General features: G+C 39.4%; 1 protein-coding gene across 5 annotated transcripts in view; it reads right to left on the bottom strand.

Annotated features, from left to right (window-relative positions):
- FAM133B (family with sequence similarity 133 member B) overlaps positions 1–15,217 on the bottom strand; it is a 30,275-nt gene extending 15,058 nt beyond the window's left edge. For 3 of the 5 annotated variants that reach the window (XM_054237775.2, XM_002751605.6, XM_054237774.2), the window contains exons 1-7: positions 15,095–15,217; positions 5,845–5,942; positions 3,651–3,729; positions 2,660–2,734; positions 2,487–2,519; positions 1,999–2,061; positions 1,177–1,269 (exon numbers count right to left, since the gene is read on the bottom strand). In XM_054237775.2, the coding sequence (XP_054093750.1) occupies positions 1,177–1,269; positions 1,999–2,061; positions 2,487–2,519; positions 2,660–2,734; positions 3,651–3,729; positions 5,845–5,942; positions 15,095–15,118 (465 nt within the window). In that variant the 5' untranslated portion in view covers positions 15,119–15,217. The remainder of the gene's footprint in view (positions 1–1,176; positions 1,270–1,998; positions 2,062–2,486; positions 2,520–2,659; positions 2,735–3,650; positions 3,730–5,844; positions 5,943–15,094) is intronic. The other 2 variants (XM_078342762.1, XM_054237776.2) reach the window with 1 other exon arrangement.
- Positions 15,218–15,969: the final 752 nt, after the last annotated feature.

Here is a 15,969-nt window from a genome sequence, read left to right as displayed (position 1 = left end):
AAAGTGGATTACCAAATTACTTCCCAGAGTTGTTGAGATTAAATGAGTTAATAAATTAAGTTCTTAGAATTGTGCCTAACACACAGTAGACACTCAATACATTTAAGCTATCATTATCAAGAGATTGGCTCTTCTGCTTTAAAAGACAAAGAGAGCCGGGCTTGGTGGCTCAAGCCTGTAATCCCAGCACTTTGGGAGGCTGAGGCGGGTGGATCACGAGGTCAAGAGATCAAGACCATCTTGGTCAACATGGTGAAACCCCGTCTCTACTAAAAATACAAAAAATTAGCTGGGCATGGTGGCGCGTGCCTGTAATCCCAGCTACTCAGGAGGCTGAGGCAGGAGAATTGCTTGAACCCAGAAGGCGGAGGTTGCGGTGAGCCGAGATCGCGCCATTGCACTCCAGCCTGGGTAACAAGAGCAAAACTCCGTTTCAAAAAAAAAAATAAAAGACAAAGAGAAAACCAACATTTTACTCATCACTTTCTAGATGCCAGTATTTTGCCAGAAGAGCTCTCACTGGGGCAAGTAGCTATCTGTTATAAATGCAGACAGCTGCTTTGGTTTTCTGAGACCTAGTATAGTGTTTGTCAAATTGTGGTCCATTTACACCCCAGTATCAGAATCACATAGGGCATCTGTTAAAGATGTTGATTTCTAAGCCTAATCAGATTTGCTAAATCAGACTCTGGAGATAGGACTCAGGAATCAACAATTTTATCGAGACCTTCATAACTTTTTCCTGACAACTAATGTTTGACAGCCAACTGTGTGTCTGACAATCCTAGTTCGTACAGAACAAATTTAGGTACAGTATAGTAGAAAGGACACTGGACCAGATTTTAGAAGGTAAAGATTCAACTTTTAATTCTAATACCAGCTGTATCATTTTAAGCAAATGTTCTTTCTTTGAACTCAAACTTCTTTAAGAAAATGAGGACAATAATGTCAGTTGCCATGGAAACGCGGAGACATGGAAATACATATATGAAAATGCCTGAAGAATTATTAAATGTCACATGCAAGATGTTATCAAGTACATCAATTAAGTGGCAAAAAACATCAAGGTACAAATATCAGACTATCTTATTTTTAAATTGAGGGCAACTTAAGGTAGGAAGAAAAACTTAATTAAATGTCTTTGTATCCAATATATTAATAATTTAAATAATTTACCTTACTGTCTGATTCAGTTTCTGACAAGGAGCTTTCAGAAGATTTATGTGAACGATTCTTCTTTTTCTTTCTCCGTTTTCCTTGTTTTTTATCCTACGTAAAATATTTTTAGAAACATTTGCTTTCTGTCTCAATATAATTTATACATTTATTAATATAACTTACTAATGAATAAAATTTAATGAAAGTATCAGCTTATTATTTTTTCTTAATACTTAATACATCACTTTTCTGTTATAAAGATCAAGTGATTTGAATCACATGTAATGCCTAACATCTAGTCAAATAACATCTGATTTTTCAATTTTTTTTCTACTGATTTTTTTTTTTGAGACAGAGTTTCGCTCTTGTTACCCAGGCTGGAGTGCAATGGCGCAATCTCGGCTCACCGCAACCTCCGCCTCCTGGGTTCAAGCAATTCTCCTGCCTCAGCCTCCTGAGTAGCTGGGATTACAGGCATGCGCCACCATGCCCAGCTAATTTTTGTATTTTTAGTAGAGACAGGGTTTCACCATGTTGACCAGGATGGTCTCGATCTCTTGGCCTCGTGATCCACCCGCCTCGGCCTCCCAAAGTACTGGGATTACAGGCGTGAGCCACCGCGCCTGGCCTCTGCTGATATTTTTAAGTCAACAAGACAAATTTTAAAATCTAAGAAATATATACCAATATTTAAGTTCTAGTTATCACTCATTCATGTTAGTGTTCTAAGTTATGGATAATTAATCAAAACCTAGAAGTCAATATTTCACAATAGGTTTCCACTTGACATTAAAGAAATTAAGAGATGTTATTTCATGAACCATTATAAGCAAACCTTACCTCATCTTCAGAATCAGAAGAACTGCTGGAAGAATCAGAGCTTGATGAAGAAGAAGATGAATACTTGACCAAGCACAAAACAATGAAAGCTTGTGAGATGCGGGAATTTTTTTCTTTTACAATGTCTCTCAAATACTTAGTGAAATCAATCTAGTGTCTGAGAAACAGATGTCATATTCATAAGTCATAAATATGAAAATGCAAAATGTCACACTTGTTCCCCATACAACGGCTCAACAGAGTAACATGTGGCCACGGTCACCAATCTTCCTTTTTAAATAGCAACAGAAAATTTACTAGGTTATAAGGTGGTTGGCACCTATTTTTAATATCAGTGATAGAACAAAACCATTCTTCACAAAGAACATCTAAGTTCCTTGACTCAGAGTTTAAGTAACCTTGAGCATACAGGTTAAACAAATTATTCTTACTTTTTTTTTGTTGGCTCTTAATTGTAACATTTAGAAAAATGAAAAACTTTTGCTCACCCTACCAGATTTCTTCTTTTCTTTTTTCTTTCTCTAAATGGAAAAAATAAAAGTACAAGTCTAAATAAGCTGATGTGGGTTTCCAAATGCATCTATTCATAGCAGTATACAGCATTATTATGAAAATTCAACTATGAGATTAAGAATAGTAATAGACTAAAAGTGGTATTTACCTGTCTTTTTTTGGATGAGCTCTCACTTCCACTTAACAATTTCTCCCTGTGTTTTTCTAATTCTTTCTTCCAGTTCTGAAAAGGGTTATAAACACCATCAGGGGTTATCTATCCTTTCTAATACGCCTAATATACGGAGACGGCCACTGCTTCCTTCTCTTCATCTTCTAATACCTCTCACCCATCTCAGCTTCTAATTAAAGTAAAAAGAAACACAGGCGCACCAATCTTTGACCCTTATCACCAAAGGACCCTCTACTAGCTCTTTTCAAAGAGAAACAGGTATTATCAAGAGAGGAGCAGGGATGGGGGTTCTGTATTATTGAGGAGCAGGTATTACTGAAGCTGAGGTCTCTCCTAGTCTGTAAAAGTTGAATTAATTGATACTGTGATTGATACATTATATACATGTTTGTAATCAAAACAAGCGAACAAGCTGGGTACAGTGGCTCAAACCATAATCCTAGGACTTTGGGAGGCTAAGGTGGAAGGATTTCTTGGGCTCAGGAGTTGGAGACCGGCTTGGGCAACACAGAGACTTTGTCTCTATTAAAAAAAAAAAAAAAAAAAAATTAGCTGTGTATAGTGGCCTGTACCTGTGGTCCCAGCTACTCAGGAGGCTGAAGTGGGAGGACTGCTCAACCCTAACTTGGAATACAAGTAATCTAAGTCTTAAACGACTTATATTATAAGATGGTTATTCTCTATTGTTTAAAACGTGCACATAAATACAAACTTGTATTCCCTATGACGTAACACTTCTAAAATACAGTACCTCTTTAACTCAGGGAGCTATACCCAAATACTTAGGGCATTCTTTTTTTTTTTTAATAGAGATAAGGGATGGTGGGAGGGGGGTCTTATTTTGCTGCCCAGGCTGGTATTGAACTCCTGGCCTCCTGTCTTGGCTTCCCAAAGCATTGGAAATACGGGTGTGAGCCACAACTGGCCAAATTACTCTAATTTTTTTTAACAGATACTTTTTACAAACCTCATTCATTTTTTCTTCAAATTCAGCCAAAGCCTTGGAGCCTTTCTTTTTCTTTTCTAGTTGCTCTTTTACTTCTTCCCTTAAAAAATAGAATGTACGAATAAAATTTCAAGCAACTCAAATTAGATAAATGCTTACAAATAAGACAACAAAATTTCATAAACTCTTCTAAATATCCTAATAGACCACTATTCAATGTTGGTACATTTCAAATTTCTTTGTTCACATCTAATTAAAGCCTATCAGATAACATCAATCAATCCTTTTTTGAATAGGGATTATAAGAGCTAATACACCAAACATCTAAGCACTTACAGCAGGCAGTATTTAAAACATATTTTCATTTAATTGTCACGATAACCCTGTGAGAAAAGATATGGATCCCCATTTTACAGATAAAGAAACCGAAGCTTGGATAAGGTAAGAAATCCACCTACAGTCATAAACCTGGTAGTTTTTGGTGTTAGCATGCCCTAAAATCTCTATGACTGAACTACTATATTCTATATATGACCCATTTAATAAGGTATCTGACATGCTGCGCAGAGAAGAGTTAATACAGCTTGCTGGACTGCTTATTCTTGGAAAGACGAACTTAAAAGACTGGTCCTAGGTGGGCATCTGGGAACTTGAATTTGGAGGACTCCTACTATTCTCTGATAAGAGCAGATCATTGTGCCTAAACTGTTTGTACAAACAATATCATTGAGGCTAAAAACCTGTTTTCTTTCTGGGAATCTGGATTTTTTTTGTTTTTGTTTTTTTAAGAGACAAGGCCTGATCTCTTGATTGACAAGAGCTTTGATTTGCTCTGTCACCTAAGCTAGAATGCAGTGGTGCAATCATAGTTCACTGTAATCTTCTGGCCTCAAGCAATCCTCTTGCCTCAGTCTCCCAAGTAGCTAAGACTACAGGCATGTACTACTACATCCAGCTAATTAAAAAAAAAAAAAAAAAAAAAAAATATATATATATATATATATATATATATATATATTTCTTGTAGAGACAGCATCTTGCTATGTTGCCTAGGCTCATCTCGAACTCCTGGCCTCCCAAAGTACTGAAACTATGGGCCTGAGCGACCACACCCAGCCCTGGAATCTGGAATTTTGGTTCATGACAGGTAGAGGCTGACCAGCCTCAATAAAAACCCTAGGCACTGAGTCTCTAATGAGCTTCCATTGGTTGGCAATATCTTACATGTATTACCACAACTCCTTACTAAGGGAGTTAAGTGCCTCTCATGTGATCCCACTAGGAGAGGACCTTTCAAAATCTTCTCCGAGTCTTATCCAAATTTTGCTCCAAGTGCCTTTTCCTTTTGCTGAATGTGCTTGGTAGTCTTTCATGGTAATAAATCTCACCATGAGTATGACTATCTGCTGAAACTCCTGTGAGTCTCTACGAGTTACCCAACCTGAGGGATGTCCTGAAGATCTCTGATATATATGTAATATATTTACTTGGACATTTCCCCTTTAAAGTTCATTCCCTCTTCCCATTAAAACATACTTTGTTTTGGGATAATGCATTTTCCAGCAATGGTTAACAATGGCATTCATACACACTGGTAAACAAACCTTACTTCCTATTTAACTCAAAGGAAGGATTCCCTATTATATATAAGCATACATTTTGCCCAGTTTTCAGGGGCACTTGGGATTCTGAAGTTAACAGTTCTGAAGCATGTGTCATAGGTTGTCTCAGGAGTATGGTATTAATAACAAGGAAGACATACTAGAGAATAATACAGCTCACACTCTAATGCTTTATTTACAAAACAGTTAAGTTTTTCTAACTCACTGAAAAACTGGCAGATAAAACTAGAAACAAAGCTGAACATTATTCTTCCTGATACCTGCTTACACTTCAGTAAAGGACAAGACTACACTCACTAAACAGCTTTGACCACTGCAATGTTAAGGCCTTTTATGGGATAGAGAAGAGACTGGTATGAAAAATTTGCCTGGCAGTGCTTTAGCTAAATTGGGTAGTGGGTTCTCAAATGTTTGCTATATAATTGCACATGTGTTTTGTACATTCAAAAGAAAGCACATATCAAATGTTACTAAAAAAAGAAATCACTTTTCTGGTAATTGCTTGGCAATCAATAAAACGAATTAAAGTCTTAAAAACAGGCTTTAAAAAGTTGATAAAAAGCTTATAAATAGGTATAGTGTTTCACAAATACCAGGTAGGCCTTGGTCGGTTCAGATAATCCTGTATTGTTGGCCCTGAAGACTGGATTGGACCCCTTGATCTTGCCATTGCTATTGGGTTCATATAGGCCTTTGGGAAAGAACAAAAATTAATTCCATTAAAACAATCATTAAACACGCAAAAACCCACTTACTCATCAAGTAATCTTTACTATAAATAAATAATATATCCAGCTAAGTACATGCACTCTGACTAACCAACTTTTCATTCTAAAAAAAATTAATCCTCTTTTAAGTCTTGAAAGTTTAGGAGTTAATACCACTGTTTCAGAGAAAACGTGTGTGTGTGTTTTACAAAATATTTGAGGAAATAATAGATACCTCTGACCTACTGATGGCTTTACAGCTCTTTCTCCTAAAGCTCAGTAACTCTGTGAGGGTGGTATCAATATGTTCACTGGAAAATTAGGAAACTCAATTCCAGGCTGAGTGCAGTGGCTCAGGCCTGTAATCCCAGCACTTTGGGACGCCATGGTGGGTGGATCACCTGAGATCAGGAGTTCAAGATCAGCCTGGCCAACATGGTGAAACCCCATCTCTACTAAAAATACAAAAATTAGTTGGGCATGTGGCATATGCCTGTAATCCTAGCTACTTGGGAGGCTGAGGCAGGAGAATCGCTTGAACCCAGGAAGTGGAGGTTGCAGTGAGCCGAGATCGCGCCACTGTACTCCAGCCTGGACGACAGAGCAAGACTCCCTCTCATAAATAAATAAATAAATAAATAAATAAATTTTAAAAAGAAACTCAATTCCAAAGAAGTTAAATAAGATCTAACTCTAAATTCGTTGTTTATTCAATGACATCTTGCTTCCCAGGAAATACTATGTCATACTGATGACAATTTTATTCACAAATAGGTAACATCAAAAATTATACACAGGCAACAAAAAAATAAATAGAACACCAAAATGTAAAATGTTTGTCTATCAAAAGACACCGTTAAGAGTGAAAAGACAATTCACAGAATGAGAGAAGCAATATTTGTAAATCATAAATCTAATAAGAGATTAATATCCAGAATGTAAAACGAGCTCCTACAACTTAACAACAACAAAACCCCCAAGTAATTCAAAAATGGGCAAAAGACTTGAACAGATATTTCTCTTAGGAAGGTATACAGTAAATGGCCAATACAAAATATGTTCAATATCACTAGTCATTAGGGAAATGCAAATCGAAACCACAAAGAGGTGCCATTCTATACCCATTAGGATGGCTATTATCAAACAGAAAATTGCAAAGGTTAGCAAGGATGTGGAGAAACTGAAACCCTTTCAATTGCTGGTGGGAATGTAAAATGGTGTGGCCACTGTGAAAAACAGTTTAGTGGTTCCTCAAAGAGTTAAACATAGCACTACCACATGATCTAATATTAACACTTCTAGGTATATACCCAAAATAATTCAAAGAAGGGACTAAACAGATACTTGTAAACAAATGTTCACAACTGCAGGGTTCACAAAAGCTGAAACATGGAAATAATGCAAATGTCCATCTATGGATAAATGGATAAACAAAACTGTGGTATATACATACAATGGAGTATTATTTGGTCTTAAAAAAGAATGCAGTTCTGATACATACTATATACAACTTGGATGAGCCTTGAAAATAGGCTAAGTGAAATAAAATAAGAAAAACACAAAGAAACAAATATATTATTCCATTTATATGAGATACTTAGAAAAGAAAATAGAATGGAGATTACCAGGGTCTGGAGAGAAGAGGAGTTTAGGAGTTTATTGTTTAATGGATACAGAGGTTCTTGTTTGGGAAGATAAAAATGGATAGTGGTTATGGTTATACAACACTATAAATGTACTTAAGGTCACTAAACTATATACTTAGAAACTTAAAATGGTAAATTTTGTTATACATATTTTAGCTCAATTAAAACATCTGCAAAAGTTTAAATCATACTGTCTACTACACTTACTACAGCAGAAAAATATTTTAGAGATTTTTTTTCAAAAACATCTTAAGGCAAAACAAAGCAAAAGGTTTCTTTGTTAATGGCAGTGTCTAGCAAAGAGATTATGTCTTATTAAAATTCACATTGCTACTGATATAAAGTCTGGTCTTTAATTCAGTCTCTTCTTATATTTAGTTTTACTATTATTATCTTTTCAAAGACAGGGTCAACCAGGCACAGTGGCTCACACCTATAATCCTAACACTTTGGTAGGCTGATGGGGGTGGATCACCTGAGGTCAGGAATTCAAGACCAGCCTGGCCAACATGGTGAAACCCTGTCTCTATTAAAAACAAAAAAATTAGCCGATTGTGGTGCTGGGCACCTATAATCTCAGCTACTTGGAAGGCTCAGGCAGGAGAATTGCTTGAACCTAGTGCGTAGAGGTTGCAGTGAGCCAAGACTGAGCCACTTCACTCCTGCCTGGGCGAAAGAACAACTATGTCTCAAAAAAAAAAACAAAGACAGGGTCTAGTTCTTTTGCCCAGGCTGGAGTGCACTGGTGTGATCACAGCTCACGGCAGCTTCAAACAATCTCCCTATCTCGGCCTCCAGAGTAGCTAGGACTACAGGTGTGAGCCACCGTGTCCAGTCTCATTTCAACCAGCATTTATGAAAACTCTTCTACTTTTTTTTTTTTTTTTGAGATGGAGTTTTGCTCTTGTTGCCCAGGCTGGAGTGCAGGCGTGATCGTGGCTCAGTGCAACCTCTGGCTTCTGGGTTCAAGGGATTCTCCTGCCTTAGCCTCCTGAGTACCTGGAATTACAGGCATGCGCCACCACACCTGGCTAATATTATATTTTTAGTAGAGACAGAATTTCTCCGTGTTGGTCAGGCTGGTCTTGAACTCCCGACCTCAGGTGACCTGCCCGCCTCAGTCTCCCAAAGTGCTGGGATTACAGGCATGAGCCATTGTACCTGGCCAACTTTTCTACTTTTTAAAGAAAAATAATTTTGATTGAAAATGACTACCCTCAAGGTTTGTTTTAAGACCTTATGCCTTGTAATAATCCAAAATAAGTGAAAGGAACAATGTATTTGTTGTATTTTATTTAACATAATCTATGAAAATGACCATAATTTCTCACCTTTATAACAGATAAAAGTTGTATACTTCCAAATTTTTCTGACAGAGTAAACAATATAAAACCAGCACAAACAACACATATTGAGAAGTATTCTATTCAACTGACAAAGCCTAATTACTTGGAATGAAAAATCTGACATACGTTTCTAAAAGCAGGAACAAATGCTAGAATCCCTAAAGTCAGGAATGTTTATAGAATCAGGGCAAGATGTGGATATCAAATACAACGTTAAAGACAGAGGCATATTGTTACATTTTTGGTATAAATAGTTATACCCTCAAATATTTCATTCAACGGATTCTGCTAAGCATTTCGATTAGTTGGTGTGGAAGTATGACAAACAGTGAGAGCAGAAATGCAGACAATGAAGGCAAGTACCATGTGCAGCTTAGTTCACTGCAAAACAGAGTTTTTGTTTTTGTTTTTGAGACAGAGTTTCGCTGTTGTTACCCAGGCTGGAGTGCAATGGCGCGATCTCGGCTCACCGCAACCTCTGCCTCCTGGGTTCAGGCAATTCTCCTGCCTCAGCCTCCTGAGTAGCTGGGATTACAGGCACGCACCACCATGGCCAGCTAATTTTTTTTATCTTTAGTAGAGACAGGGTTTCACCATGTTGACTAGGATGGTCTCGATCTCTTGACCTCGTGATCCACTGCCTTGGCCTCCCAAAGTGCTGGGATTACAGGCTTGAGCCACCGCGCCCAGCCAAAACAGAGTATTATTTGTACTGTTCACAGTTAAGTTTGGCTCAAAGCTTCCTCCTACTTGGGTAATAAAATTTGGCCCAAAAGGTCAGGCGAACTGGCTTACACCTATAATCTAGAACTTTGGGAGGGAGAAGCGGGAGGAGCTTGAGCTCTGGGGAGACCAACCAGGGCAAAAGCAAGAGTTGTCTCTACTGGGTGGCAGGGAGAAGAGGCTCAAAACTGCCTCTGTATATGGTGAGCTGCAACCTGGCTTAATGTGCAAGTAAGTTCTAATCTAATTTAACAGTATATCCTCTTAACCTATCAACTGAGTCTCAGCCAATCACAGTAGCCCAACCCTCAACCAACCCCAAATAGAAGGCTGCCAAATTATGCCCAAATAAGGCAAACTCAGAACTGCACCAACCAGGTAATCTCTGTAAGTCATTTCCTGTCACACATAGAGCTCACCAGGAGGCAGAACATCTTCCTCCACTTCCATAATCTTTTTCTTGCCAAATAACCTTTGTTAAATTTAAGTGGTCTCAGGTTTTTTTTTTTTTTAACAATATTCATCATATTCTAATTTCCCTGGTATTATGTCATAATTTTGGCAGTACCTAATGGCAAAATATTTTAGGTTAGAATAGTAAAAATTGTTTATTTCCAAAGAGTGCAAATATATACATATCAAGGATATTCAGATCTAAATTACTAAAACAGCAAACACTGAAAACACCCAAATAGCTAGCAAACTGGGATTCACTAAATATATTAAATTATACTGCCTATGAAATATTATGTAGCTACTAAAATGAATGAAGTAGATTCATAGTTCCTGATAAGAAAGATGTTTAACATTTCTCAAGTGAAAAGCAAAGGCAAGTTGCCAAAATGAAAGAATTATTTTAATAAATAACTAAAAATTTAAAAATCAGGCTGCATGTGGCAAAATATAAAGGGAAACATCCATATTCATTCACACACTGGAGGAAAAAAATTGAAATAAAGACTACCTTTATAAAAGAAAACAAAAAATGTAACTATGCACGAATATTATTACAGTAATAATCAAGGTAAACAAAATGACAAAAATCCAACCATGATACTGCCATTCCAACTCAGAGAGCTGAACTTGTCCTTATGTAAAAATTCACAGATAATGCAGTAGCAATTTTTCATTCTAATGAAAAAATACATAACATTTACTATGTTTTACAGTCTTCAAGTTTTCTATTATGTATCTTTAAAGTACATTAATTATTTTTACTGTCTTACTATGTACTATCAAACTGCTTTCTTAAAGTACATATCAACCGATTCCTACTTTTCAGAAGAAAATAATAGTAAAGTAGTATATTCACACGTTAGGACTACAGGTGCAATTATATGAGCTACTGCTGAATAAGGCTTACTTTAAACTTTGACCACAAACACTGTCTCCGTCTGCTTAAGTACACTCCAAATAGCTCCGTTATTTATTTCAATTATAATAGCAATATTTTTAAAGTGCATCTTATGTTCAAGGCTCCATGCGAAACACTTGATAGTCTGCTCTTACTCATTAAGCAACAATACTTTTCTTTAAAACTATGCACATCAAAAAGCTTTTAAAACAAGAAAAGTAACTATTTTTTACAAAGGTACAAGACTTTTCATTTCTGTATCAGTGTGAAAAGTAATGCTCCTAACATTAAGTGGGTGGTATGGTTAAGCATTCACTAAAATATAGAGATCATGCAATTTCTTGAAACATTTCACTATGACTTAATCATTTTAAGTACTGTGACCCTGTAAATCAAGCATTCATATCCATATGCAACTAGAATTGTCTGTGGCTTCAAAATGCTGCATGAGTTTAGGTAACAGAAAATGATTTGTTTTTGAAACTCAGGATGGCAAATTGGGCTCAAGGGGATATGCATGTGGGCAGTTACAAAAAGAGCAATGCAGCAAAACTGGCTAAAGACACAATGTGCAGAATTTCATTTGTTAATTTGATTACCTATTTTTATCTAGAGGACATATCTATTTTAGAGGGCCCAAAGTAACAGAAAAGAACATGAAGAAAACTTCCAAAAAACAACAGGCACAAAGGGTGGCCATCATGAACTTAAGAGCCCTTTATTAAACTGTTCAGTTAAAAAAATTGTCAAGGATGTACACCAAGAGTGAACCCTAATGTAAACTACTGACTCTGGGTGATGATGATGTGTCAATGTAAGTTCATCAAATGAAACAAATGTACCAAATCACCACCCCCCGCCCCGTGCTGGCGGATGATGATAATGGGAGAACTGCACAAGTGTGGAGGTATATGGGAACCCTCTGTACTTTTTGTTCAACTTTGCTGTGAACCTAAAACTGCTCTAAAAATAAAATTTTAAAAACTGTTCAACCTGAAATTTCATGTTTTTTTTTTTTTTTTTTTTTTTTGGGAGAGCAATCCTATTAAAACTATGATTGTATCATCAATGTAAGAAAGAACAGGAATTGTTCCTGAGACAATCTCAAAAAATGCCAATATTTTCAGAGGCAAATATTCATTCTGCTACTCAAAATCAACTGTTACGGCAAAACTAGGGAGTCAGCAAAAAGATCAGTGGTTGCCTACTTGGGGACAGGGGTGGTAGAGGAATGACTAGGCCGAACAGAGGATTTTTACTCTTTATACTATATTGGTGAACGCACATCATAAAAAATGTGTTGGTTGCATGTGGTGGCACTCCTGTAATCCAGGCACTTTTGGAGGCTGAGGTGGGAGGATTGCTTGAGGCCAGGAATTCGAGACCAGCCTGGGCAATATGGTGAAACCCCATCTCTACAAAAAAACAAAACAAAACAAAACAAAAAATTAGCCAGGTGAGGTGGCGTACACCTGTGGTCCCAGCTACTTGGGAGGTTGAGGTTAGAGGATCTCTTGAGCCTGGGAAGTTGAAGCTGCAGTGAGCCATGATGGCGACACTGTACTCCAGCTTGGGCCATAGAGTGAGATCCTGTCTCAAAATAAACAAATAAATAAGTACATTTGTCCAGGCCCATAGAGAATGAACAGTAAGAGTGAGCACTAATGTAAACTACTGACTGGATAGTAACATGTCAATGTAGGTTCATCAATTGTAACAAATGTACACTCTGGTGAAGGATGTTCATAATGGGGAAGCTATACATGAGTGGGGCCAGGAGGTAAATGAGAGCTCTTTGTACCTACTTCTCAATTTTGCAGTAAAACTAAAACTGCTTTAAAAAGATAGTCTTAAAAAGAAAATCAAGAGTTATGACACACAGAACTGTCAGATGACTGAAGTTTTGGTCCCAGTTTAAACAGTCTTAACCCCTCCTCTATGCAATGAGGAGGCTGAATTAGACAATCTGTGTCTTCTACCTCTTAATTTCTTGTTCTTAATCTCAATCTATGAAATGATTACAAAATGTTGAATACTCTGTGCCGTGTCAGCATACCAAAAGCCTTAAGTAGAGCCCAGACCTATCAAAGTGTTCTAAGTAAATGAAGCTAATTTGTTAAGTTTTTCAAATGCTTTAAAGGGATGTTTAAACTGAAATGTTTTTTCAGTAATATGAAACATTTTAGGTCTGTATATGAAACTGTATCCAAGGTCAGGTGATCTCTGAACATTCAAGGTCCAAGGGTATTAAAAGAGCCCAAATACTCAAACACCTAAGGATGCTCCAGCATAACACCATTTCAACGCTATGACAATCAAGACACCACAACACAGCCTCATCTGCTGCCAGGAGAAAGAACACTCCACAATCTTGTAATAAAGATTCACTACCACAGTAGTTCCTAGACATTTTCCATTATAAAGACTGCAGTTTTTAAGATGGTGAAATGGTTTGGATCTGTGTCCCCGCCCAAATCTCATGAGGAATTATAATACCCAAGGTCGGAGGTGAGGCCTGGTGGGAGATGACTGGATCACGGGGGCGGAGTTCTCATGAATGGCTTAGTGCCCTCCTCTCTCGACACTGTATAGTGATGAGTCCTCAAGAGATGTGGTTGTTTAAAACTGTGTAGCAACTCTCCCCTGACCCTCTCTTGGTCCTGCTCCTGCCATTTAAGACACCTGCTCCTGCTTTGCCCTCCACCATGAGTAACGGCTCCTGGAGGCCTCCCCAGAAGCAGAGGCTGCTAAACTTCCTGTACAGCCCACAGAACTGTGAGCCAAAGAAACCCTTTTCTTTATAAATTACCCAGTCTCAGGTTTTTCTTTATAAAAGCCATGCAACAACGGGCTATGACAGATGGGAAGTGTCGTCATTTCATAAATATAAGTCTCCTTTAGTGCGAGACACACAGAGCTTGCAAATAATTGTTGAATAAAAAAGCGAGTTCACGAAACGTAGCACATTTGTTTTACGTGAATTTTCCTCATTTTGCTACTCAGTGGCTAAAACTTAGTCACAGACAAGCCCAGAAACTGTCAGGCTGGAACCCAAGCTTATTGGTATTTCATTATGTTTACTATCCCATTCAATCTGATTAACAACCAGAGCTTTCAGCCCTCCCCGCCAGTGACGTAGATATCTCCACCTCTCAAAAGCACCTTTTCTCTTAAATGCCTTTAGAATCTATAATATCTATCAAGTACTATTTCTTACTCTTTCTGCTATAAGTTATGTATGCATCTCTTTAATCTCATTTACTAGAGTAGTAATTTTCATGCCCAGTACTTGCTCACACATCTTGCCTTTTGTGGTTTCAATTATTCTGCAAGGTTGTAGATAATAATGATCCCCTTTTACAAACGAAGGCACAGAGATGAAAAGTAACTTGCTCTAGGTCACCTAACTTCAGACGGAACAAAACTGACATTCCAGTTTTCTGCCGGACTCCAAAGCCAACTATTTTCACGCCATTCATTCCCTCACAGGTTCTATAGGCGCCAGATCCTACAGGGCGCTGGAGATACGAAGGCAAATGCTGCCATCCCATTTTCAAACGAGAGCCCGCTTGTCAATAAAACCAGGCGTGTTGCTGGCCCTCCCGGGCAAGGACCACGTAGTGGCCTCTGTGCCTCCCTCCCACTTGGGTGCGCAAGAGAGTGCGACCTTGGGGGGCGGATACGGAGGAGTGGGTGGGTCCGGCGCCTCAAAGGGCCTAACACTTCGGAGTTACATGGCGGGGAGGAGTTCCCCGAGCCCTGGCGGTTCTAAGTGGGCATTGCTGGCCCGCGTGCAGGAGGCAAGAGTGCAAAGAAGCGGTGCCAAAGGGAGCGGCGGGGTGAGGGGAAAAAAAAGGGGCGGGCAAGAGAGAGTGTTGGGAATCCTAAAGCGCCAACTTCATACGCGGCGCACGCGCATCTGGGATGCGGCAGAGAGTGTTGGGTTTCCAAGCCCCACGTCCGAGGGCTACCGCTAGCTATCCGGCCCGGCCGGGAACTGCGAGGGGTCTCGCTCTCCCGCCGCCCGGCCCTGCGTCGCTCCATTGTTTTCTCCGCCGAGTACTCACCACCCGATTGTCCCGCTTCCCCATGGTGCTGGGCCGAGCGCACAGTCGCACGCCGAGGGAAACCGGGCCGGAGAGACGGCCGAAGTGGGCCCGCCGCACGTCCTCCTGCCACCTCCCCACTCCGCCCAGAGAGCGGCACTGCACGGACCTGACGGCCGCGCTTGGCCACAGCGCCCCCTGCCTCTGCGGAGGACACGGCGGCTCCGGCGATCACAGCAGTTGGCTGAGGGCCTGCGGGAGTTGGGTTGTTTATTACGGACTCAGGAGCAGGCGATGCTGCACTTCTGCACCGCAGCCCTACCAAGGCAGCTCGCTTCCGTTTGGCCTTGGATTGTTTTGCTTTCTTCCATTCTTTTTTTTTGGAGACAGAGTCTCGCTCCGTCGCCCAGGCTGGAGTGCAGTGGCGAGATCTCAGCTCACTGCATGCAGCCTCTGCCTCCCTGCTTCAAGTGATTTTCCTGCTTCGAGTAGCTGAGATTACTGGCTCCCGCCACCATGCTGGGCTAAATTTTTTGTATTTTTAATAGAGATGGGGTTTCACCATGTTGGCCGGGCTGGTCTGTAACTCCTGACCTCAAGTGATCCGCCCGCCTCGACCTCCTAAAGTGCTGGGATTATAGGCGGGAGCCACTGCTCCCGGCCTTTCTTTTATTCTTAATGCACTGAAATACTCATTCTAGGGGACACAAAGATTCTTCTGATGCTTATTTTGTGCTTGGCGGAGTGCAAGTGCTGGGGACAAAGTGAGGACCAAGCAGCCTTGGTCCCTCACAGAGTCCATCAGCTGGTAGGGGGGAAAACAGTGCTATCACAGGCGCTGCTAACGAAATCACCCTTTAATTTCAATCCCACTCATTCATCACATATGCATTCAT

The sequence above is a fragment of the Callithrix jacchus genome, chromosome 11 (genome assembly GCF_049354715.1).
Source record: "Callithrix jacchus isolate 240 chromosome 11, calJac240_pri, whole genome shotgun sequence".
Taxonomy (NCBI): Eukaryota; Metazoa; Chordata; class Mammalia; order Primates; family Cebidae; genus Callithrix; species Callithrix jacchus.
This window is presented reverse-complemented; position numbering and strand designations above follow the sequence as displayed.